General features: G+C 41.9%; 1 protein-coding gene across 4 annotated transcripts in view; it reads left to right on the top strand.

The window, feature by feature from the left end:
* Window positions 1-25,275, top strand: part of LOC145340959 (Golgi integral membrane protein 4-like) — a 109,551-nt gene that overhangs the window by 20,841 nt on the left and 63,435 nt on the right. For 3 of the 4 annotated variants that reach the window (XM_080185572.1, XM_080185574.1, XM_080185571.1), the window contains exons 2-4: window positions 4,637-4,711; window positions 17,502-17,551; window positions 22,135-22,188. In XM_080185572.1, the coding sequence (XP_080041698.1) occupies window positions 4,637-4,711; window positions 17,502-17,551; window positions 22,135-22,188 (179 nt within the window). The remainder of the gene's footprint in view (window positions 1-4,636; window positions 4,712-17,501; window positions 17,552-22,134; window positions 22,189-25,275) is intronic. The other variant, XM_080185573.1, reaches the window with a different exon arrangement.

Below are 25,275 nucleotides of genomic sequence, written 5' to 3'. Positions count from 1 at the left end.
ATCATTAATTTAAGGTCATCCAAGCCCCAGCTGGGCCAAAAAAAAACTTCTTCATTATTCAGCTCCTGCTCTACCATTCTGCCAATAGAAAAAACAGTCAATTCCTTCTAGATCCTGAATTCTGTCTGTTATGTTACCTTCGTTGTGAGCCCTGATATTTCCCCTATCTTAAAAGGATTCCCATTAGAAAGATTAGGGTGGATATTGGCTCAGACTCTGCAGCAAGTATTTAGAAAGCAGGAATTACTTGCCTGTGTAGTATTTGTAGTTAAAATGGTGATTAAATTAGTTGCTTAAACATTGAAATCTGGTTGCTTTCAAATTGCTTCAGGCTTTTTATTATTTAGGATGGCCAAGCCTGATTGAAGAGACAGTGATCTTCTAATGATTGGGTTAGAGAACTGATCTTTACTGTTGTAAGCTTCATAGTCAAAATATCCTTTGACATTTTTACTCTGCATTTTGAAGTCATTTGCAAAGCTTTCTATAAAATAACAGATTTATGTGACACAGGAGCAAAAATAATTAAATTATTATTAATGCGTTCAGATATATGTCAAGTAGAGGCACACTTATCACATGAAGACGATTAGTCAGCATCTTTTTGTCTGGTAGACAATCAGTTAACGCATGTATGGCAGTAAAATGCTGTTAATGTGAGTCCAATGCATAAAATTTGTTTTGGGGTATAAACGATTACTCTGCCATCAAAAAATTCCCATTGAGAACTGTCATTCAGATAAATGCATAGATATGGGACTTTGGCTTGGAAAACAGTTTTTACAACCTTGCTATTTTGTTGGTGAGGCCCTGGAGACACGCTTTATTATGACTGATGTCTTTGGGTGTAATAGAGAAATAGCACCCCAAAGATTGATGGCAAGGATTGATTAGTAATCTTGTTCCAGCACTATGTGACAAATCTACTTGAATGAATCATACATTGGAAAGTGGGGGATGGGGTTGCAGGAAGAATGATATACCCATTGGGATTAAACTTAATCATTGCAGTGATCTTCTCCACAGGTTATTCATTTGGGGCTAGTTGACCTGTTGCAGTGGAGTCTGACATCAATGTCATAGCTATAATGGTGTACATAAATACCTTCTATAAATTTATTGTCATACAAAGCCATTAGCAGTGTAATTACTGCAGATTGCCTCTGAAGGAAATTACTGTGCTATAAGATATTATTGTGTACCTTTACAAAAAGATTTCATGGACTAATGATGTGTAGGGGCAGAAAAAAAACTGCCTTTAGCAGCGGGAGTCAAAAAAGAACACCCTTGTTATTGTAATTTGCTGAAAATGACATCCTCTCATGCCATCTTAGTTATTCAGCTAATAGACAAAATATGACTCTGACGTTCCGTGTGATGTGAGCCCTAATCTACACACAGCATTTCATAGAATCATAGAATCCCTACAGTACAGAAGAAGGCCATTCAGCCCATCGAGTCTGCACCAACCACAATCCCATCCAGACCCTATTCTGGTAACCCCTAATATTTACCCCGCTGATCGCCTTACACTAGGGTCAGTTTAGCATGGCCAATTAACCTAACCCACACACCTTTGGACTGTGGGAGGAAATCCATGCAGACATGGGTATGCAAACTCCACACAGACAGTGATCAGAGGCCGGAATTGAACCCGGATCCCTGGCGCTGTGAGGCAGCAGTGCTAACAACCACTGTGCCACGTGTTGCATTTGCCAGAATTGTAAATTAAGCAATAGCTAAAAACTGCATATTGGATTTTGTTGCATTACAATATTAAACAAGAACTGTTTGCAAAATAGTAAAGTGTGACTTTTCATTGATAATTACACTGATAATACTGAACTTGGGATCAGGAAGCCCACTGTTTTAGTGTATGTTTGCTTGCTCAGTTTTGTATAGGCTGCAATACCATCAAGCAGGAGGGATTGCAAAACTGACATAAATGTTGATGTTGTGGAGCTGTATATTGACCATTTCCCTCAGAAATGCCCTGTGGAACAACCCCAGCATTAAGAACATTGCTGCTGAATTTAGATTGAAAATAATTTAGATTCTGAATGCTGCAATCTCGATTATATGGTCCAGACCTATAATATTTCAGTACCTCTATGTTAATTGGTATCACTTCAAGTTCCTGCAGGTATCAGTGCTAAGAAAAGCAAACCAAAGCATTATGGATTTCTTTCTAACAAATGGCATGTTTCTTTTAAGGAGGGAGTTCCAGTTAACATGGCAATAACATCTTTACTTAATAGAACCTTGAATAGTCCTTTACAGGGGTATTATCAGACATATTTTGTATTGAATCACATAAGGAAATACTCAGACAGGTAACCAACAGATTAGCTGAAGAGTTAGGTTTTAAGGGGCGTTTTAAAAGCGGGGTGTGATGGAAAAACATTGAGGCAGGGAATTCTATAGCTTAGGACCCAAGTAGCTGAAGGCTGAGCCAGTGGTGGGCCAAAGAAAATCAGGAGGCCAAGAATAGAAGAGACATAGTGATCTTGGAATGTAGGATACATAAGAACCAGGAGGAAGAGCTGGCAATTCAACACCTCAAGCCTGCTGTGCCATTCAATACAACCATGGCTGATCGTATCATGACCTCATCTCCACCTTCCTGCTTGCTCCCCACAGCCTTTCATCTGCTGCTAATTAAAAACCTATCTATCTCCTCCTTAAATTTGTTTAGTGTTCCGGTATGCACTGCACTCTGGGGTATAGAATGCCACAGATTCGCCACCAGTTGAGTGAGGTAATTCCTCCTCGTTTCTGTTTTGAATCTGCCATCCTTAGCCTAAAACTATGGCCTCTCATTCTAGAATGTCCAACAAGGGGCAACAACTACTCTACACCAACCCTGTCAATCCCCTTTAGCATCTTGTATATCTCAATTAGATCTCCACTCATTCTTCCAAACTCCAGTGATTATAGGCCTAAAACGCTCAATATCTCTTCATGAGTCCTTTATCCCTGGAATCAATCCAGTGGACCTTCTCTTGAGGGGTGAGATCATGGAGGAATTTGAAAACAGGGATTCAATTCAATTCAAGGAAATGTTGGACGGAGACCAAATGTAGGCCAGAGAGCACAGGCTGAACAGGACTTGGCGTGAGTCAATAGAGTTTTGGGTGAGCTGTGGTTCACGGAAGCTGGGAGGCCAGACAAGGAAGGACGAGAATGCTTAAGTGCTGAGAAAACAGCCAAAGGATGAGGGTTTCACTGGCAGGTAGGTTGAGGCAAAGACAGAGAATGGCAATATTACAGACATGGAAACAATCCTCATAAAAGATCATTGGCCTGAAGCATTAACTCTGTTTCTCTCTACAGTTGCTGCGTGACTTGCTATATTTTCTCTTTCTTTTTTTTGGAAAGAGATGGTCTTGGTGATGGAGAGGATATGTGGTCAGAAGCTCACCTTGGGGACAAATAGGACGCTAAAGTTGCGAACAGTCTGGTTAAGCTTCAGATAGCAACTGTGGAATGAATGAAGGAAGGGGCTTGTGTTTAAATATCAGCTCAGGCAATTCTAAAACACCCCGCAGCCATTGAAGCATAATGGCTGTTGCACAAACATGATAGCCAATTTCAACTCAATAGCGTCCCACAAATAGTAACGAAATCGATGACCAGATGGTCTGGTTTATTGATGATGGTTAAGAGTTAAACATTGATTACTTCACTTTGAGAACTCAACTGGTCTTTGACAAGTGCCATTTGCTCTTTTATATCTACCTGACAGACAAAGGGGTGTCAAGTTTAGTGTCACCTCCAAAAGAAGGCATTTCAACATTACAGCACCCCCCAGTACTACACTGAAGTGTCAGCCTGTACTTTGTTCTCCATTCTCTGGAGTAGATCAAGAAGCCTAAACAGCAGAACCAGCATACCATAGTTAAGTGATCCCTCAACAAGTGGATCAAAGCATAGCTCTGTAAGGCCTTGTGCACAGTGATAGACAATTAATTAATTAACCAGAGATGATCATGCCTAAATATGTGCGCACTTTCCAAACATGCCTCATCAATGATTTGTTCACATACCCTCATCAATCATTCAGAAAGTTGCTTGTTATTATGAGTTGGAATTGTTTTTTATTCATTCTTTCCTGTTTAGTTGATTTAATTACTCTTATTAAGGTACCATTGTTTACAGAAGTTTTATTTGGAAATTGCATTGGGGAGAAAGAAAATGTTGCCAAAATGATTGAGTACCACAGAAATCTGTGATGCTTTTGTTTTTTTATGCAGTTGCCTTTGACGTCACATCTTAATAAAATCAATGAAAGTCTGTTACTTCATCAGTACATATAAGGAAAGGATTTCCTATAATTGCTGCATGGTTAGTTATAGCATATACATTTGCAAATAGTGTAATAAACTTAACAAAAAGGTGGAATCAGTTTTACTTCCAAGTCTATAAATGGAAAATTATAAGATTTTTAACATTTTGCATTTGCAAATATTCTTTCCAAAATGTGTAATGGCTGATAAGACAAAACCGATATTAATTTCACCATTTGCAGATTCCAGTATTTGTAAGCATTTCGGTCAGGATTAATGTCCAAGATTCAAATAGAAGAGGAATACTTTCCCGCGTCAGCTGATCTTGAACTACTGGTTATCTTTTACAGTTGTTTACGAACATAGATCAAGATTAGAAAAATCACTTCAAAAAGAAAGAAATGAACACAAGAAAGCTAAGGAAGGTAAGGAAAACAATCAGTCACACTGTCATTTCATTCATTTCACTCATTCGTTTACGCTCCGCGCACATGTACTTTGGGCCATTGTTGTAAGTGTGGACTTCTTTTTCAGTTGTGGCCTTGCAGGTATTACCGCTATGACCCTAGGTTTTTGTGCATCCCCATCTCTTAAAATCATCACTGGTGGCAGTTTTGTTTTACTTTAAAGATATTGAGGTTGAAATTAATATTGTACAGTGGTGCAAGACAGGCCATATGGATCAGCCACCCATTATACACAACAGCTGAATTTCAGTTCCACTGCAGTCAGTAGATTTAAATAACAGGCGCTATATAACAGGCGGCCGATCTCATACCACCTGCTTTATGCCAATGGCTGAGAGAAATTTTACCCCACTATAAAAATGAAAGCCATTGTTGTCACTGTCATTACCTCAGAGGCCAAAAATCAACAACTGTTGTTCGATTTTTCAGTTCTAAGAAAACATCGAAAAATTAATATCTAACAGAAGTGAATTCCTGAAATATGTGATTTTTTTTTAAAAATTAAGAGTATGTAATGAGAGGACAGTGATTAGTATTAATATCTTCTGATCACAAGAATGTTCACGATGGTCATTACTGGATATCTGATGGTTGTGACCTATGGTGGTGTTGAAAAAAGAGGGGGGTTATGGAAAATAAATGCAGCAGATTGACAAAAATAACATGGCAAGGTGTTAAATGATGAAAGCTGCTCAAGGATATTGTTCCACCATAGTGTTCCACTATGTTGTTCCTGCAGCGAAAATGAAGCAGCCACAACAATGAATGACACCATTGCCCTCATTTCTAACGGACAGAGGACAAGAGAAGTGCAGCACAGGAAGAGGCCCTTCGGCCCTCCAAGCCTGTGCCGATCATAATGTCCAAATTAAACTTAAAAAAAACCTTCTGCCCTTACTTGGTCCATATCCCTCTGTTCCCTCCCTATTCATGTACTCATCCAGATGCCTCCTAAAGTGTTGCTAATGTGCCTGCTTCCGCCACCACCTCTGGCAGCGCATTCCAGGCACCCACCATTCTCTGCATGATAATCTTCCCCTGCAATCTTCCTTAAACTTTCCTCCTCTCACCTTGAACCTGTGCCCCCTTTTAATTGATACTTCCACCCTTGGAAAAAGCCTCTGACTATCCACCCTGTCTATTTCTCTCATAGTTTTGTAAACCCCTATCAGGCTTCCACTCAGCCTCCATCATTCCAGTGAAAACAAATCTAGTTTATTCAGCCTCTCCTCATAGCCAACACCTTCTAGACCAGGCAACATCCTGGTGAATCTTCGGGTGCAAGAATCTCCTAAGAATCTGGTACAGTTAGGAAAAAGCTGCTTTGGCATGCAGTACTCCATCAAGTAGGTAACTGAAGCCCTGAAATGCCATTCATCAACCACATACTTACTGAACCACAGAAAACAAGGGCAGAAGAAAGGCAGCAAGAAGTTCTGAAAGCCCACCTCTCTCCTCAGTTCTGTCATGGGTACTTTGACGTTTTCGGTTAACAAATTGTTATTTGCCAGTTACATTTAGTGTTTGCTGTTCGTGACCAATATTTTATTTGAACTCTTGAATCTGGTGCTCAATTTTTGTCTGGAATGAAAGAATGACAGATTGCAGATACATTCCCTTTAGAATGTTTGACTGTTTATAATGTTTGTTTTTGAAGTTTTGTTTGCTTCTTGTGTCACATGAACTTCTCCTTGCTGACAATGGATACAGCCGGCTGTTAAACAAAGCTCAATTGCTTTATCCAGCACATCAGGAAGTCCATTAGAATTGGTGCCTAACAAACTCTTAATTTACAGTGTTCAAACTGCTTTCTTTCTTTTCAAATCCTGATGCGACAAATTTTGTTAGAATCTGAGGTTTCAAGGTGAAAAGAATTTGCAAATATTCAATTTAACCCACGGCAACATTGTTACTTCTGTTCGGATCACTGGGGTAGCCACAGAAGGATTACCATGAAACCACTATAATAATATATTTAATCCACTACTGTTGTCACAATCATCAAATTGTTTTCAGAGTCAATTAAGCTGATATGTTTTGGAAATGCAATCGTGGTACTGAAACCTTATTTTGAGCATTGCTTTAATTACAGAAAAGTTTTATGTTTATCTGCAATCGCAGCTAAATAACTGTCAGGTTGAATTCCAATTGTTTCACAAAGTTTCAGTTTTTTACTTAATAACTTGAAGTAAAGTCTTAGACAACCAAGTTCTTGCTGTTCCTATTTATAGGAAATAAGCTGTTGATTGGCGAGGAGAGCTGTTTCATTTCTAATTGCCTTTATGTTTACACTTTTCCTTGTAAATGTATCTTGTGTGGTGGTAGTGATGTATAATTCCCTGCCCAGTAGGGCTTCTGACTAACTTCAAAGTTTCTTGTGTGAATAAAATTGAATGATCTTAATTAAGCAATTTTAATCAAACACCAGAACACGATTGGAATACTTAAAAATGCAGTAAAACTTCAAAGCAACTATTGCAATGCAAGTAATAAAACTTGAGGACTGTCTGATCTGTGGACACAAAGATAATAATTACGCAAAGTTATGAATTAACTTCACTTCCTGGGTTATCACTTACAGCACACAGCATGTTCATTTACAAAATTCCCAATACTGTGCAATGCAGAGGCCAGATTCAATTCTGGCCTCAACTCATTATCAGTATGGAGTTTGCATTTTCTCCTGTGCCTGCGTGGGTTTCCTCTGGGTACTGCAGCTTCTTCTCAAAGCCCAAAGATGTACAGGTTAAGTTGATTGGCCAAGCTAAATTGACCCTACTGTCAGGGGGATTAGCAGGGTAAATGTGTGGAGTTATTGGAATAGGGCCGGGTGGGATTGTGGTCAGTACAGACTCAATGGGTCAAATGGCCTTCTTTCTGTACTGTAGGGATTCTTGATATGATCTTATGAAAGCTCAGTGGTGAGCAATGCCCATCAGCAATCACACATGTAGAAATCAGGTCAAAGTGCATCAGGCACTTCTCACGGGTTTGCTGTGACTCTGTATGTCGCGTTCTCTCGCCCTGAACAAACACTCTCACACATCACACAATAAAGCGTGGAGCAGGCGAGATTTTAAAATGGATTTATTGTAGTGAGTGGTGCCCAGGGAGGGTAGAGGGAGGTGCAGAATTTGGGAGGGTTTTTGAGATGGGGGCTGTGGAGGAAGAGGGAAGGCAGTCTGCTGGAGATAGGGTCTGAGGAGCTGGATTCCTATCCTCTTTCAGTCAAACCTCCAGTTTCAAGTTTCTAGCCTTGAGAAATGACCTTGATCACAGATTGTTGTGAGGAATGAAACTGTTTTAGTATCGAACTGGGTTCTTGTGATCAGTGTGGAAGCTTGTGCGAGGTTACCTTGCTGGGAGTAAGCGAACAGCTATTTGCAACTCTCGCTCTCTGTTATTTCATCAACTCCACCAGTCTTTCCTGACGAGTTGTGTTTGTGATCTGCTCTTAGCCGTGAATAATTGGGAGAATTCTGCCACAGTCACGTCTGAATCCTCCGCTCGGTTAACTCTGTTTACATTCCAGCCCTGGGGGATAGAGGGTGTGTGAGGGTGGGGCGGAAGGGGTGTGTGGTGGGGCTGGGCTGTGCAGACACGTCTGTCTGGGAAGACTAAGCCTCACTGAGCAGCAACTGAAGTTCCACACACATGAGGATGGCTTCAACCGGGATCTTGGGTTCATGTCACACTATCTGTAACCCTCATGACTTGCCTGGGGCTTTCAAAATCTCACTAACTGTCCTGGCTGGAGAGAATAGATGGTCTGGAGGAGGGAACCGAGTGTATGGTGTCGAAATTTGCTGATGACACCAAGATTGGTGGAACGGCAAATTGCGCGGAGGGTGTGGAGAGTCTGCAGAAGGATCTAGATAGGCTGGGCGAATGGGCCAGGAACTGGCAAATGGAATTTAATGTCGGCAAGTGCGAGGTGGTCCACTTTGGTAGGAATAATGGTAGGAAGGACTATTACTTATGTGGCGAAAAATTGCAGCAGGCGACGGTGCAGAGGGACCTCGGGGTCCTTGTGCATGAGTTGCAAAAACCCAGCCTGCGGGTGCAGCAGGTGGTCAGGAAGGCTAATGGGATGCTGGCCTTCATAGCGAGGGGGATTGAATATAAAAGTAGGGAGGTCTTGCTGCAGCTGTATAGGGCATTGGTGAGGCCGCAGCTGGAGTACTGTGTGCAGTTTTGGTCGCCGCACTTACGCAAGGATATTTTGGCCTTGGAGGGAGTGCAGAGGAGGTTTACTAGGCTGATACCGGAGTTGAGGGGGTTGAGCTATGAGGACAGGCTGAATAAACTAGGCTTGTACTCGTTAGAGTTTAGAAGAATGAGGGGAGATCTCATTGAGACATATAAGATGATGAATGGGATAGATAGGATAGAGGTGGAGAGACTCTTCCTGCTCAGAAAGGACAGTAGGACTAGGGGGCATAGCCTCAAGATAAAGGGGGGGCGGTTTAGAACGGAGTTGAGGAGGAATTTCTTCACTCAAAGGGTGGTGAATGTCTGGAATTCTCTGCCCGTTGAAGTGGTGGAGGCTGCCTCGCTAAATATTTTTAAGACGCGGGTTGATGGGTTTTTGATAAGAGAGGGGATTAAGGGTTATGGGGAGAGGGCGGGAATGTGGAACTGAGCCACGACAGATCAGCCATGATCTTATTGAATGGCGGGGCAGGCTCGAAGGGCTAGATGGCCTACTCCTGCTCCTATTTCTTATGTTCTTATGTATCATTAGATATCGTGACTGTAGTGGGGGCTGGTTCTTCCACTTGGCACTCAATTACTAAACATGATCATTGAGCCTGTCTTCATCTGAATGGCAGCAGTATTCTCTCACATGGCATCAACAATTTTAGTTCCCTAGGCTACGTAATGTTAAGAGCAGCTTATTAATACTGGCAATCATTTGAAAACTAATGCAATTCAATATGTTTTCTGCTTCAGAGTTAGCCATCAAATGTCTGTGGGCTGTTGACTGTCAGGCTCAGCTGCTTCCTCTGCCGTTGCGATAAATTTATAGTGCTGGATGCAGTCAGCAATAGATGCAGCTTTCAGCGCCCTTCATGATGAATGGGTCGTGTGGAACTGTCACCAGGGCATCAGATGAAAATGTCAATGCCAGCTCCATGTGCAGCAATTACTTTTCACACTAACCAGTTCTCATAGTGCTGTTTCAAAATATAAATTACAGCAGCAGCCATTGACTGATTCATGGATGTTGTACTGGACAGGTAAAAATTATTTTAGACACTTCTAGACTCAGGCCCCTTGAGCCCCACGGACATGAACGATGAAGGTGACCTCACAGTGTCACACTACATTCAAAGGGAAGGCGTTATGCCTTAGAAAGAGCACAAGTCATCATGCCTTTATGAGCAGAATAATGATAGTACAAAGTCATTGGGTGGCATTGGAATTTCCAATCATAAGCAGATATTTTGTTATCCAGTCATGCCAGTACAACTTGTTAAGGCAATTTGCTGCTTTTTTTTTCCCCACCTGAACATTTCTTGCTGATGGAAAGCTAGTGTACTGTTTGCTATAGCTTATAAAATGGCCAGTGTGATAAACATTAACAAGATCTGTGGGTTACTCATATGTGGATTTGATTGCATGGCAGCTTTTGGTGTGACTTGCACATGATGTAAAAATAGGATTGGCTTCACGGCCCTTTTCTAGAATGATGAACTTGGATGTTTCATGAAAATTGAGGGAGAAATTGGTCGGCCCATTTTTAACTTTATCAACAGGATGGACATGTTTAATTTGCACAGGGAGCAGAATATGCAATTGTATTTTCAATGGGAGTTATTAGTTTTACAATTTCAGTTTAAGTATCTTTTAAGCGTATTTAGTTGCGTCACAAGTAGGCTTACATTAACACTGCAGTGAAGTTACTGTGAAAATCCCCTTGTTGCCACATTCCAACACCTGTACACTGAGGGAGAATTTAGCATGGCCAATGCACCTAACCTTTTGGACTGAGAGGGGAATCTGGAGAACCCAGAGGAAACCCATGCAGACATGGGGAGAACATGTAGACTCTGCACAGACAGTGACCCAAGTCAGAAATCGAACTCCGGCACAGTGAGGCAGCAGTGCTAACCACTGTGCCACTGTGTTACCACTCGGATTAATGAACAGATAATTGAGTAAGTCAGCTTTGAATGAAAAGACTATCACTTTGACTTTGGGTGATTTTATTTTGCTGTTAATAAAAATCCAGTTTCAAGTGAGCGCTGCTTTTTCCCGTTGACTTGTCCTCACCTTGCACTGTGCTGCCAAGCACATTTGTGTTATCCTGTACCATACAAACATACGGACTAGGAGCAGGAGTTGGCAACTTGGCCCCTGGAGCCTGCCCTGCCATTCAGTAAGATCATAACTGATCTGATATAAGGTCAGCTCCACATTTCTGCCCACTGCCAATAATCTTTCACCTCCTTGCTTATTAAGAATCTATCTAGCTCTTCTTTAAGAATATGTGAAGACTCTCCATCCACTGTCTTTTGAGGAACAGAGTTCCAAAGATTCCTGACTTTTTGAGAGAAGACAGTTCTCCTCATCTCTGTCTTAAATGGTGACCCCTTATTTTCAAACAATGATCCCTTTTTCTAGATTCTCCCGACAAGAGGAAATATGTTCACACCTTGCATTACTCTTCCCTTTATTTTATTTTGCTTGTCTCACACACTCCGTTCATTTTATCTAACATCTATTTACCTATTCTTCCTCATGTATTTAATCTTTTTCACTGCTGTTCTTTTATTTTGTCCTGTTGTGTATCACTCAGTTTATTTTAAGCCGTTCTATACTGTCCTCTGGATGCCCATTGGACTTCAGTGGGGAATATTGGGAATTGTTTGCACACCTGTGTAAGTGTTATTCATTTGAGCTTTGCATTGGATATTCTTGAGATTTAGTATCTCTGGTCGCCACCACTAATAGACTTTGGTCAGAATTTTCCTGGTCCCTTGGAGACCATAAGAACTAGGAGCAGGAGTAGACCATTGGCTCCTCGAGCCTGCTCTGCCATTCAGTAAGATCGTGGCTGATCTTCTTGTGGACTCAGCTCCACTTACCCACCTGCTCACATAACCCTTAATTCCTTTAATGTTCAAATGTCTATCTATCCTTGCCTTAAAAACGTTCAATGAGGTAGCCTCAACTGCTTCACTGGGCAGGGAATTCCACAGATTCAGGATCCTTGGTGTGAAGAAATTTCTCCACAACTCAGTCCTAAATATGCTTCCCCTTATTTTGAGTTAATGCCCCCTAGTTCTAGTTTCACCTGCCAGTGGAAACAACTTCCCTGCTTCTATCTTATCTATTCCCTTCATAATCTTACATGTTTCTACAAGATCTCCCCTCATTCTTCTGAGTTCCAGTGAGTATAGCAATGAGGAGGGTGAGCTTGGAGACAGAGGCAGGGGGTAGGGTGGGGGAAAAAGAAGAATTGCGAAAAACACAATTGGGATGTCGCCCTAAAATGGACTTGCTTCTAAGTGAGTTCCCCAGAGACAGGTTGCCATTGGGTCCGGCAAGCAGTTTGCCAGAGGTGGGCAGGCACTCAGGATAATTCAGGCCTCAAGTCAGAGCCACTTGTAAGTTTGCTGGTGCTACACGGGCTGCCTGATGTGTCTGAAGCCTGGCAACATGTCAGAAGTGGCTGCTTAGCAGCAGCTTGGCGGAGCATCAGATGCTGTTGAAAATGCCAGTATCAGACAGATGTTAAGCTCAAAGAGATGGAGTCGCAAATGAACATAATCTTCTTTTCAATGCCTCTGTAATGACTTCGGGGAGGTCCATGAGGTTGGCCTATTGGAGTATGAGCTCCCTGATTGAGGCTATTTTTCAGTTTCTTCAAAAACCTTTCATTGATATTTTGTTTGCACTTCAGCCCCACGTTCCTGACCTATGGGCACACGGTGTGGAGGCAGGGGGCAGGGAAGGAGGAAGACCTCCTTGTGAACCTGCTCCTGGGCCTGGCAAGATGTTCCATCTACAAGTCTAGGCAGCGGGCAATTGAGACGGTTGTTCAACCTGACTGTCTGCCCTGTACTGCGGCCTTATTCATGACTGGGTGCCCCTGGAGGGGGAGCACGCGCTGTCCGAGGGCACAGTTGATTCCTTTGTGCCCACTGGGCACCACAGGGACTGGGGTGTATTATTGACCCCTTTAATCACATTTTAATTTGATGTTTTAAGTTTCCTTTCCACTTTGTCTTTTGTTTCAGGCAGTTCCCCTCCTTTTAGGCAACTGCCCCTTTTGAGTTGTCCCTAAGTTAGTTTGATTTTGTTTATTTGGTTGGACATAAAAAGATGTCCGTGATTGAGGCCATAATTACCTGCCCAGTCAGGGAGCCTCACCTGTTTATAAATATGGGAATGTCAGGGCAGCTGACACTCCTGATTCTGATTTTGTACCTGAAGCAGTCTCAGGAGTGGAATTGAGTTTATAAACAAAGGGAACTTGGTGAAGGGGTGCCTGCCTCTGAGGTGTTACTTCAGCCTCCATTTTGAAGTGCCGCCTCAGTTTCTCTCTTCCTCAGCGATACTCACCTCTCCCATTGGAGTTGCTATGGGACCCTGTGATTGGCTCTCCCATATCTGTGTGCCACTCGCCATCCTAATTGGACCGCCAATGTGAGGACTGTGGTTTGCCTCCCATTACATTATGCAGGCACTAGCAGGGTGGGGATGGTCCCAATCCTGACGAATTTTATTTGCTTAGAAGAATGGGTCATTTATGATCAGGAGAAGTAAGCTGAAACCTCCAATTCCTTTCCATGCCTCTCCATAATCAGCATGGGTTTTTTTGGAAAGGTGTATGTTTCTATGTCCCCTTTAGCATGTTGTCAGGGTAAAGAACCAACAGAGACTTCCATGGTCGTAAGTAAAGAGTTATTTATTCACTAAGTTAATTACCTTTGCACAAGAAAGGTACATTTGAATAAAAATGTACTTTTACAAGTTGTAAACCAAAAGAATAGTTAATAGTTTATGTATCAGACTTATAGAAGAGAGGAGTCCTTGTCCACTCTTGAGTTATGATTCAGATGGATTCTGAAGTTGAAGATCTGAACTTGGACATCAGGACTACTTCAGGATTCCCATGAAGAGATGGATGTTCACTCAGTTGAGTGAACTGCTTCATGATTAAAAGTGCAACAGTTGTTCAGCACCATGGTTTTTTTTTAATCAGGTCTAATTTCTTTGCAGATGGGCTTGGAGTTTTTGAAATCAGGCTGGGAAGTTCTTTTAAGTTGTACAGCCTTCAGGTTCTTAAAGGCAAAGATGACACAGCCTTTTGTGGCAATTCCAGACGCTTCCAGCATTTTCTGTAGCTTGCTCATGTTTTCTGGATCCTCAGATAAAGATGCATTGGTTCTAGGTGCTATTGATCCTGTGACCATCACTGGTGTTGTCCACCTGGAATGGCTGAGCTGAAAGCCATTGCTATACAATGGAGATAAGTTCTTCACACTCACTCGGGATGAATAGGCTTCTGCTCAGCCCTTGTTGTTAGAGTTTCAGCTCAGCGACGGGAGTCCGGACCTGTGTTTTAACAAGTATGAATTCCACAGATCATAGTTGGTCCTGATATACCCATTTGAGGGTGAGACTATACCTGAGGTATTGCAATTAGGGACTTCCCAGAATCTTCAGGTAGTATGTATTGAAGTTGCAAAAATCACCTGACACTTGGCAGCCTTTTTAACAGTTCATCAATGCCCATTTTAATTAAAATACAGTTCCAGAAACTTCTATACAAATGTAGAGTCCATTTTTAAAATTATGAATATGATGTGTCTTTACCGGCCATAATAATGTGAACAAATACCACTTTTATAGTGAAATTCGTTCTGTTGCCTAACACTTCTCATAACGTAGGAAATAAAAGCTCTTCATAATATCTCTGCCAGCAGGATAAATTTGCTCCTCTGATCAGCAATTCCCTACCTACTTGGTGCTAAACCTCAGAGAGATTTTCCTCTCAATTTCTGTCTGTCACTCCTTCTGCAGACATAGCTCATCAGGCACTAAATGGTTTTACTGAACTTCCCCCAGTTCTCCCTGTATTGGAATTGATTAAACAATAGAGTTGCCAGTTAAACCAGCTATAACCCTTCCTACTGATGGGCTCTTGGCAACTAATCCTCTGAGCTCAAATAAATGAAGTCATTCTAGCATATTGATGTGAATACTTCCGGAAATGTTTCGATGAACTTCCATTGTTTCGAGTTGATACTGTGTGCAGGAAACAGCATTTTGGATTGGTGCCACTGGTGATTTAATGGTTTTTCACAGGGTGAGGGAGGCAGAACAGAGAGTGACTGGTCCACTCGCTCATACGGCCAGCAGCCAGTTAGCGACGTGAAGGGGGCTACGTGCCCGATCTGGAGTCCAGGGGTTACGCCGTAAACACAAAGTCAGTCATGGCTACAAATTTAAATGATTGAGAGAAACCTGGAATTTTCTAGGATGGGGTGTTGAGTCCGCGCATTCCATACGTGAGATCGCTGGCGAGAGCTGAAGATATGGCAAAACCCAGAAATTGCCAATCTTGCGGGTGAGATCACAATTTTTGCCAGTGATGTAATCCGGTTCACACCTCCTAAAAATAGTGCCCCGGTGTCAACGCCACCCTGATGGTGTAAACCTGCCCACTCTTTTTGCAGTTGAAGTCACAAAAACGGAAAACTGGCCAGGGAAACTGAAGAGTTCCATGGCAGTTTTCTCCCTAGAACTCTGCCAGATTCCCATTAGATTCTAGTCCCTAGTCTGTATAGCTCACTTAAATATGAGGCATGGAAATCTCATTACTAGAGAGTTCCTGAGTACTGGAAATTATGGTATCACTCATGTTCATAGTGCAGGAAAAAGCAGCCTCAAAATTGTGGCTGCTGTCACTCCGGCATGAACTGCTTCATGACTAAAAGTGCAACAATTTTGCAATGATGTCGCCATTCTGCTGAGAACTAACTGTTAAATGAGAAGCAAAAGAGACTATTTATCATTGTTATTTTGATACATTACGCAAATGGTTATAATTGCTTTCAGTGTATCCTCTTATTTATTGTAGGGCATGTCTAATTTTTAAAACAATTCTTGCATTGTTCACAGGTGTGGTAGCGAAGTGGTTGACTTGTGCACACCTTGTGTAGGAACTGTTGCATTGCTATGGAGACAGGAGGTAATGTTACTTGTCCTCCATTGTAGGCACGGGGAGGAAGGATACAGTAGCATGTTGTGGGTTCCTGAATGGGTAGTCCAGAAGCCTGGACTAATGATCCAGAGACAGGAATTCAATTTAAGTTCAATGAATAGAATCTGGAATTAAATGCTACTGTAGGTAATAGTGACCTGTTCATTGTAAGGACTTATCTGACTCACATGTGTACTTTTTGTGAGGCGAATCTGCAGTCCTAACCTGGTCTGGTGTACGTGTGCCACAGGCCCACAGCAATATGATTGACTCTTGATTCATAGAATTATACAATCCCTACCGTATAGAAGGAAGCCATTCGGTCCATCAAGTCTACATTCACTCTCCAACAGCGCATCTTACCCAGACCCTAGCCCATGTATTTCCCCTGCTAAGCCCTTTAGGCTACACATCTTGGGACATTAAGGGGTAATTTAGTATGGCCAGTCAAATGAATCTGTACATCTTTGGACTGTGGGAGACAACTGGAAAACCCTGAGGAAATGCACATCGACAAGGGGAGAACGTGCAAACCATACACAAACAGTTATCCAAGGCTTGGAATTGAACCTGGGTCCTTAGCGCTGTGAGACAGCAATGCTAGTCATTGTGTTCTCTGAAGTTGCCCTCTAAAATATTCTGTTGAACCACTCAATAGTGTTCAAGAAGAAGGTTTCCATTACTCTCATCAGCCCAATTAGTGACAGGCAATTAACTTTGGTTATGTTAGAAAGGCTCATATCCTTTGACTGAATGAATTTAAAAAAGATCAGTATCATTAAATCTAAGCACCTGCATCATGCAAAAATAAATGCAATCTGATATCAATATTTAATAATTTTATTTGGACATTGACACAAGAAAAAGTGTAAGTTAGTTTTAGTCTTTTAGACTGTTCATCTCCATTAAAGGATAAAATTAACTGATTAGAATAACTTTATATTATTCCTTCTCTTTACAAATCTCACCAGAGGATGATCTTTAATAACCCAGGGATTGATATGTTTGGCTAGTCCCAAAAATCACTGCTGTATGCACTGCTGCTTCACAGCGCCAGGGACCCGGGTTCGATTTCTGGCTTGGGTCGCTGCCTGTGTGGAGTTTGTACCTTCTCCCCATGCCTGCGTGGGTTTTCTCTTGGTGTTCCAGTTTTCTCCAACAGTCTGAAAGACGTGCTGGTTAGGTGCATTATCCATGCTAAATTCAGTGTACCCGTACAGGTGCTAGAGTATGGCAACTAGGGGATTTTCACAGTAATTTCATTGCAGTGTTAATGTAAATCTACTTGTGACACTAATGAATAAACTAAAAAAGAATGATGCATAGAAATAGCTCGGTGAAAACGTCCTAGAAGTACTTTTTTCTTTCTGGTTGTTTGGAGACTCCTGATCTTATTGAATTAGGACTGGAGCGAAGGATCTATCATGTAACCCATTATTCTGTGTACGTGGATTTACCAATGGTGTAGATTCAAATGTTTCCCTTCCAAGTCAATCTGAACACTAACTATTTTTTTTATTTCTATTTTAGATTATTTGGTTTACAAATTAGAAGCACAGGAAGCTTTGAACAAAGAAAAGGTGAGTATCATGTCGTTCAAGAATGGGATCTTTAATTTTGTGACTAGTTTACAAATTGTTTGGTATTGCAGGACATGAGTAGTTCTGAAAAAAAGTCACTTTGACGAAGCTTTTCATCTTGCACTCATCAGGAAAGTTGCAAGAATACCAATGTCAGGAGAAACACCAACTTCATCTTTCATGAGTAGGAAGTGCTGATTGGTTGGCAAGTGGGCTTTGGTAGAGGTGTTGCCATGGAGAATGCACCAGTTAATGGTGACTGACAGTTAACTGCCAAACATTGTTTAAAAATTTAAACCAGGCAATCTTCTCTGATTTGGTCAAGGTATTGCCCTGAGGAATGAACCAGCAAATGATTATCATTTGTTTTGTTTAACTTTCAGGCACAATGTATGTATTAAACCCAAGGTTGTACTAAACCAAAGGTTATGCCAGTTTTCATTTCAATATGGATCGATGATGCTAAAATGAGACACAGACCGATGATTGAGCAAGCTTTTGTGTGATGAGATTGAACAGATTGGTAATTGGATGACTAATTTGTGCTGTGACCTCTACATTTCTTTCATTTATTGATTTGATCTGTTTATGCTGTTATATTGCTTCAATGGATGACCACACCACAAACAGTACCTGTTCGAAACACATCCGCAACACAAATTCACTTAAGTGGTTTGGCAATGCAATTAACAACACTGATAAATGCTTAACAAATCACCATATACTGTCAGAAAGCAAAAACTTTGTCCTTGCGCACAGCATAGACTCTTACTTTCTCCTCCACTCACCCATTAACTCACTGCTCCCTTCTTAGGCAGTCTCTCAGGGTTAAGAATGACTTGCTTCCTGTCTAGGGGGGGTGGGGGGTGGATTCTACAGTGGCCGAATGGTTCAGTCGTGGAGCTGCAGACTCTGCCCCAGGTTTGGCAAGTGGTTTTTGATGAGGTGGGTGGTTGGGTTTCTGGATTCTGCACTCTCTTTCCACTGTTTGCTCTTGGCCTCTGCGTGCTCAAGATGGTTGGCATCTTCGTAGATGTTTCTTCTCCAGTTTCTGCACTCTAAGGCAAGTGATTCCCATGTGTTGATGGGGATGTTGCATTTATTTAGGAAGGCTTTCAGAGTGTCCTCATAGTGTTTCCTCTGCCCTCCTGGTGATCGCTTGCCATTGCGGAGCAGAGCACATGCTTTGGGAGTCTTGTGTTCAGCATGTGGACAGTGAGGCCCGTCACAGTTGGTCAAGTGTGACCAGTACCTCGATACTGGCAATGTTGGCCTGAGAAGTTGTTGGCCTGGGAGAGAATTCTCACATCGGTATACCTATCCTGCCAGTGGACTTGCAGGATTTTACAGAGGCAACATTGGTGATATCTCTACAGGGATTTGTGGTGTCTGCTGTACATTGTCCATGTTTCTGGTGCATGCAGGAGGGCAAGAACCCTGGCTGCTCTGTAGACCATGAACTTGGAGCTGGATTTGAGGTCTTGGTCTTTGAACACACTGTTTGTCAGGTTTCAGAAGACTACATTGGTGCCTTGGAGTTGATGCTGGATTTCATTGTTGACGTCTGCCTCTGTTGAGAAGAGGCTCCCGAGGTAGGGGAAATGATCCTTATTGTCCAGAGCTCACTGTGGATCTTGATGGTCAGGGAGCAGCTTTGTGTGGCAGGAGTGGGCTGATGGAGAGCCTTTGGTTTTTGGATGTTTAGTCTGAGGCTCATTTTCTCATGTTCCTCAGTGAATGCATTGGTAACGGTGTGTAGCTTGGCCTCTGAGTATGCACATACACAGGCATCGACACTGTACTACAGCGCAATGACAGAACTTGGGGTGGTCTTGGTTCTGGCCTGCAGGTGTCAGAGGTTGAACAATTTCCCACGTCTGGTAGGTTAGCTCCACTCCAGCGCGGAGCTTCAAGGTGATGGGAAGGAATGTTGTGGCAAAGAAGATGGGAGAAGAGTGTTGGTGCGATGATACAGCCCTGTTTGGCCCAATTCACACATGTAATGGGTCTGTAGTGGTTCAGTTGGTGAGGATCACAGCTTGCATGTCATCATGGAGCAGGCAGAAAATGGTGATGAGTTTCTGCAGGTAGTCAAATTTGAGGATGATGTTCCACAATCCCTCACAGTTGACAGAGTCGAAGGTGAGATTGAAGAATGCTGTATACAGAGGTCGATGCTGCTCTCTGCACTTTTCACAGATTTGTTGTGAGCTAAAAATCTTGTCCATTGAGCCTGTTGATGGGCGGAAGTCACACTGAGACTCAGGGAGGTGTCAGCCACTGGGAGGAGGTGGTTAAGGAGGATTCTCACAATGGCCTTTCCCATTATGAGAGTAGGAAAATCTCTGTAATTTCTGCAGTTGGACCTGTCTCCTTTCTTGAAGTTAGTCTCAAGTAAGGCATTGCTTAGATTTCCTGGCATGCTGTCTTCCAGACAAGGGTAATGAAGTTGTGCATTCTTACCAAGAGCGCCTCTCCACCACATTTTAATTTTTCAGTGGGGATTCCAACTATGCCGGAGGCCTTGTTGTTTTTCAGCCATCTGTTGGCTTTTCGACCTGCCAGCGAGTCAGGGTTGTGCTGAGATGGTGATGGGTAGGATATTGTGGGATGGTGTCAAGGGCAGTTGCGTTGGAGGCTGTGTCTTGGCTGAGGTAGTCCTTGTAGTGCCCATTACAGAGGTGTCAGCTGCCTCGCTGTCTTTGAGCACCTCTCATTTGTGGCTCTCTTGGACCATAGATGGTTTTAATTGCGCTGAAGAAGCTGCGCACCTTGTGGTTGTCGGCAAGTTGCTGAGTGTCCTGCACTCTTTCCACCCAACATCTGTTCTTTAGGTCACGGGTTCTTTGTTGCCTTTATCTGCATGTAGGCTTGTTTTCTGTCATTCGAGTTTTGTTGGAACTGTCAGTTCAGGAATACCATATGTTTGTAATCAAGAATATCCTGGATCTCTTGATGGTTCTTATCAAACCAGTCTTGGTGTTTTCATCGAATCCTACAGTGCAGAAGGAGGCCATTCGGCCCATCGAGTCTGCATTGACCACAGTCCCACCCAGGCCACATCCCCACAGCCCTATGCATTTACCCTAGCTAGTCGCCATGACACTAAGGGGCAGTTTAGCATGGCAATCCACCTAACCCACATATCTTTGAAGTGTGGGAGAAAACCAGAGCACCCAGAAGAAACCCATGCAGACACATGGAGAATGTGCAAACTCCTCACAGTGACCCAAGCAGGGAATTGAACCCAGGTCCCTGGTGCTGTGAGGCAGCAGTGATAACCACTGCTACCGTGCTGCCCTGTGTCACCATGCTGCCCTCTTTTCTAGTTGAGTGCCTGAGCATCTGCTCACAGGGGTTGACTCTGGGAGGAGAAGGCTAAGGATGATTCTCACAATGGCCTTTCCCATTATGACAGTAGGAAAATCTCTCAAAGGCAGCCACTGCGGGCACTCTATTCCCTATTCTGTTGCTATCTATCGCTCCCATTATGATGTGCACCTTAAGTATTACTCCTCTATATCTCCTTGAGTTCACACCCTGCTGAGTTAAAACCCTCTCAGCAGTCGAGCAGCTGGGAGAGGGCCAAATAGTACTTCACGGTTGCTCTTAAACGATCAAAGAAGAGGATCACATTAACCCTCATTTGTTGGAGGATATCTGTCTCTTAAGACATGATTTCCACCCCAGGTGAAACATGTCCAGCTTTCGTTTGAGGGAATCCCCTCACATCACACGAGCTGACAGGCCCACCTAAAGAGGAGCCATCTCACATCCACCCATATAAATTGTAACCTTTGGTCCTCCCTAACCTATTCATTTACAAACTAGACTATTAAAGCTTCAATGAGATCATGTTTCTCAACAGACCCAAGTTTTTGAATCTATCTGGATAGCTGTTAAATAATCTTTTGGATATCAGCCCTTTGATACCTTACGAGTTTTCCGGATCTTATTCCCTTTCTCTTTCACTGTGTTGTGTTTGATCGGCTGTTCTCACTGTGTTTGTTAGCTAACAAATCAAAAGTAGAATTATTTAAAGATGATATAACTGAACAATGTTGAGCAGTAAGTGTGGATGTTAATTTGTTTTGCTGGTGGAATTATCCCAGACCTAACTGGCTCATGTTATGTGAGAATAAAAGAAATTGCTGACATTCTTCTGAGTAGTCTTCTAAACTTACAGAGACCCAGTGCTTCATGTTCTAATCTGCATTTCATTTTCAACTCGCCTGTAAAACTTGTTACAGTTTGTCTTTTCATGTCAGTGTAGCAAATTGTTTTACCTGGATTCAGTTTCCTGTCAGATTACTCGCCTAGGGTTCCAATGATCTACAGTAGCCTGAAGACATTCTCATCACTCTTGTCTTTGTTCAATGCCAGAGCCAGCCACTGCATCAATAAAATCCTGGATTTGACAACCTGTTACTAAAAATAAGCCTTGCTTTGACTATTTTCCTGCTGTGCCCCTTTGATTTTGGTCTTTTGTCCTGCTTTTTATTGTAATGTCGCTCGTAATATATGTACAGAAATGACAACAAAATGAGAAGGTGAGTTTCTACTTTTTAATTTCTGTTTTACAGCAAGATTCCAGTAATCGATATGGTGCACTTAGTATACAACACAAAATGCTGAAGGTAGGTGCATTGACATTTTATATCAACAATTGGGCATGGTATTCACAAGTAAATATTGTCAATTCACTTTACTTCACTTTTGCCAGTTTACAGTTACTAAAGAACATAAATTATGAGCAAAATGCCCATTGTTCAAGGTAAAGTTGCTACCTTAAATAGATATTGCTACATATAATGTACGGAGTATTTTAAGAGCACTTTTTGTGTCCTTGCAGTTTCAATGGAATTGAACTAACTACTAAACATTACAAATAGGAATGTTCTGAATTAGTCTTTTAGATAACTTACAATGTGTGGAGCTTATAACGATGGTTACTGTTATGAATAAACAGCAACTTTGCATAGTTAACAGCACAGATTCAGTCGCCAGCATCCTTAACATTAATAATGGGAAAGTAAGTTTCTTATGAATGAAACAAATAAACCCTTCTTATTAAAAAAGATAAAATGCAGCAGGTGCTAGAAATCTGAATTAAAACCATAAAATAATGCAAAGCACCAGCAGCAATGTTCTCCTTCAAGCTGTGCGGCAACCTAGAGATACCCCTGCAGGGTCCACGTGAATTAGCCCTTCTAAGTTACCATGTATTGTATGCAATATAACAAAATTCAAGGACCTACACTTAAATGAATCAGCTGCGCAGAAAAGAATGAGAGCTCAATTTGAGTAATAGGCACATAAGAAATAGGAACAGGAGTAGACCATTCAACTCCTCGAGCCTACTCTGTCATGTCAGGCAGCATCTGTGAAGAGAGACACAGAGTTAATGTTTCAGGTCAGTGACCTTTTGTGTGTACTGGAAAAAAAAGTTACATACTCTTGCGGTGACTGTATGAAGCTGAAACATATCAGCTTTTCAGCATTTGAGAATGATCCGTTTTACACATGCCCAGACTTATCATGAAATATGGGAGTGAAATCATAATGCATACCAAATAGCTCACTGCTTTCACAAAGCAAGGATACTTTGCATGGTGGCACAATTGTACTGTACTCTACTTCCATCTTATGCAGAACAATATCGATTGTGCCATTTCACATGCTGTATGATTGACATACTTCTGGTCAGGTTGTAACCTGCTTCATTGAAATCTGAAAGTGTCTTGTTATTTTGCCAATTTAGGACAAAATAGTATAACCTTTATACTATCAATAGGAAGTTTTGATTTGATATGTATAATTAACCGATTCAAAATGTTCATTTTTGTTTAATTATTGAAAATTATTGTGCTTGCGTCAACATTTTTGGCCAATTATTCATTATCTCGAGTATGATGAAGATGAAAAGGCAACAGATCCTTTAGATCATTTAAGATTGGTACCTATTCAGATTATGTTTTTGCATTAAAGATGAGCATGCCAGCTGCTCTTTTTCAGATTTATGTTTAATGAAAGATTTGCACTCTTTCCCTGCTAAGGTGTTTGTCATGTTACTCATTCTTGTTCGTAGAATCATAGAATCATAAAATCCCTACAGTGCAGAAGGAGGCCTTTCAGCGCATCCAGTCTTCACGGACCACAATCCCACCCAGACCCAATTTCCATAACCTTACATATTTACCCTGCTAATCCCCCTGACACTAAGGGGCAATTTAGAATGGCCAGTCAACCTAATCTACACATCTTTGGACTGTGGGACGAAACCGGAACACCCGGAAGAAACCAATGCAGACATGGGGAGAATGTGCAAACTCCACACACACACACACACACACACACACACACACACACACACACACACACACACAGTCACTCGAGGTCAGAATTGAACCTGGGTCCCTGGCGCTGTGAGACAGCAACGCTAACCACTGTGCCACCGTGCCACTTTAATTAGATACATACGCATGGATTTTTCGACCCTTCATGATGTTTTATTTTTACAACTATCATTGACATTACATTCTCTTATGCATATATGTATACGATGGTGTGTGTATGTATATATACATACACATATACATATGATTTTTATATCTATATGTATAGGAGTGAAATCATAATGCATACGAAATAACTCACTGCTTTCACAAAGCAAGGATACTTTGCACGATTTTATATATATATATATATATATATATATATACATATGTGATTTTATACATATGTATATGTAATGTATATATGCATTCTCTTTCTTCTGGCCTAACATCTAGCTTCAGTGCAGAAACAGAATAAGGAGATTCTACTTCAGTTGATGCTGCTATTGTAGTTCCAAGTTCCTTTATCGAACCAGAGGTGTTACCTTCTTGCTGAAAGATGGATGGAGTGGTTTTAACCCGAGACTTTCTGGCAGAAACCTAGCGGACGCAGGTTATTCAAATCAGCCAGGTCCCTCTCAGATCCTGCCATGTTCAACTTGAACTCATGCTTTTGAGTTGGCAGTGTGGATACCCACCTGATGTTAGAAAGGTCCTTATTTACATATTAAAAAAAGCTCATCAGGTCCTAACTGCTGTGTTAATCAGACAGGGAAGCTGGCGTAACTTTCAAAGAACAACGAAAATTACAGCACAGCAACACGTCCTTTGGCCCTCCAAGCCTGTACTGACCATGCTGTCTCATTGATCTAATACCCCCTATCTTTCCAGGGACCATATCCCTCTATTCCCATCTTATTCATGTATTTGTCCAAATGCCCCTTAGAAGTCACTATCGTATCTGCTTCCACTACCTCCCCCAGCAGCAAGTTCCAGGCAGCCACTACCCTCAGTGTAAAAAAATAAACTTTCCTGTATGTAGGAACTGAATCCAGGAACAGAAGTTGCCATTGAATGTGAATTTTTTTTTAAACTTTCATTTTGGGGAGAAGAAGAAATAGGACCATTCCTCTGGACTTGGGCCTTTTAAATGAGGCTTCCTCACATGCACACCCGCAAAGTTCTCCTGAAAACCCATCACTGGTACAGGCTTCCTGCTGCTGAAATTCTGCTCCTGCCTGTGACAGTTGCTGCTTTTGAACAGCTCCCAGTAGATAGCTGACCAATACACTTACCCATATTGCTGGCATTGGGTTTGGTGCAGTTTACCTCCCTGATTCCAATTGCGGTTAAAAGAAAGGGCTTTTTTGTCTCAATAAGTTGGAGAAA

The sequence above is a fragment of the Carcharhinus amblyrhynchos genome, chromosome 3, assembly GCF_965287045.1.
Source record: "Carcharhinus amblyrhynchos chromosome 3, sCarAmb.v2.hapA, whole genome shotgun sequence".
NCBI lineage: Eukaryota > Metazoa > Chordata > Chondrichthyes > Carcharhiniformes > Carcharhinidae > Carcharhinus > Carcharhinus amblyrhynchos.
The sequence above is the reverse complement of the archived record's forward strand: the minus strand, read 5'-3'. Positions and strand labels throughout refer to the sequence as shown.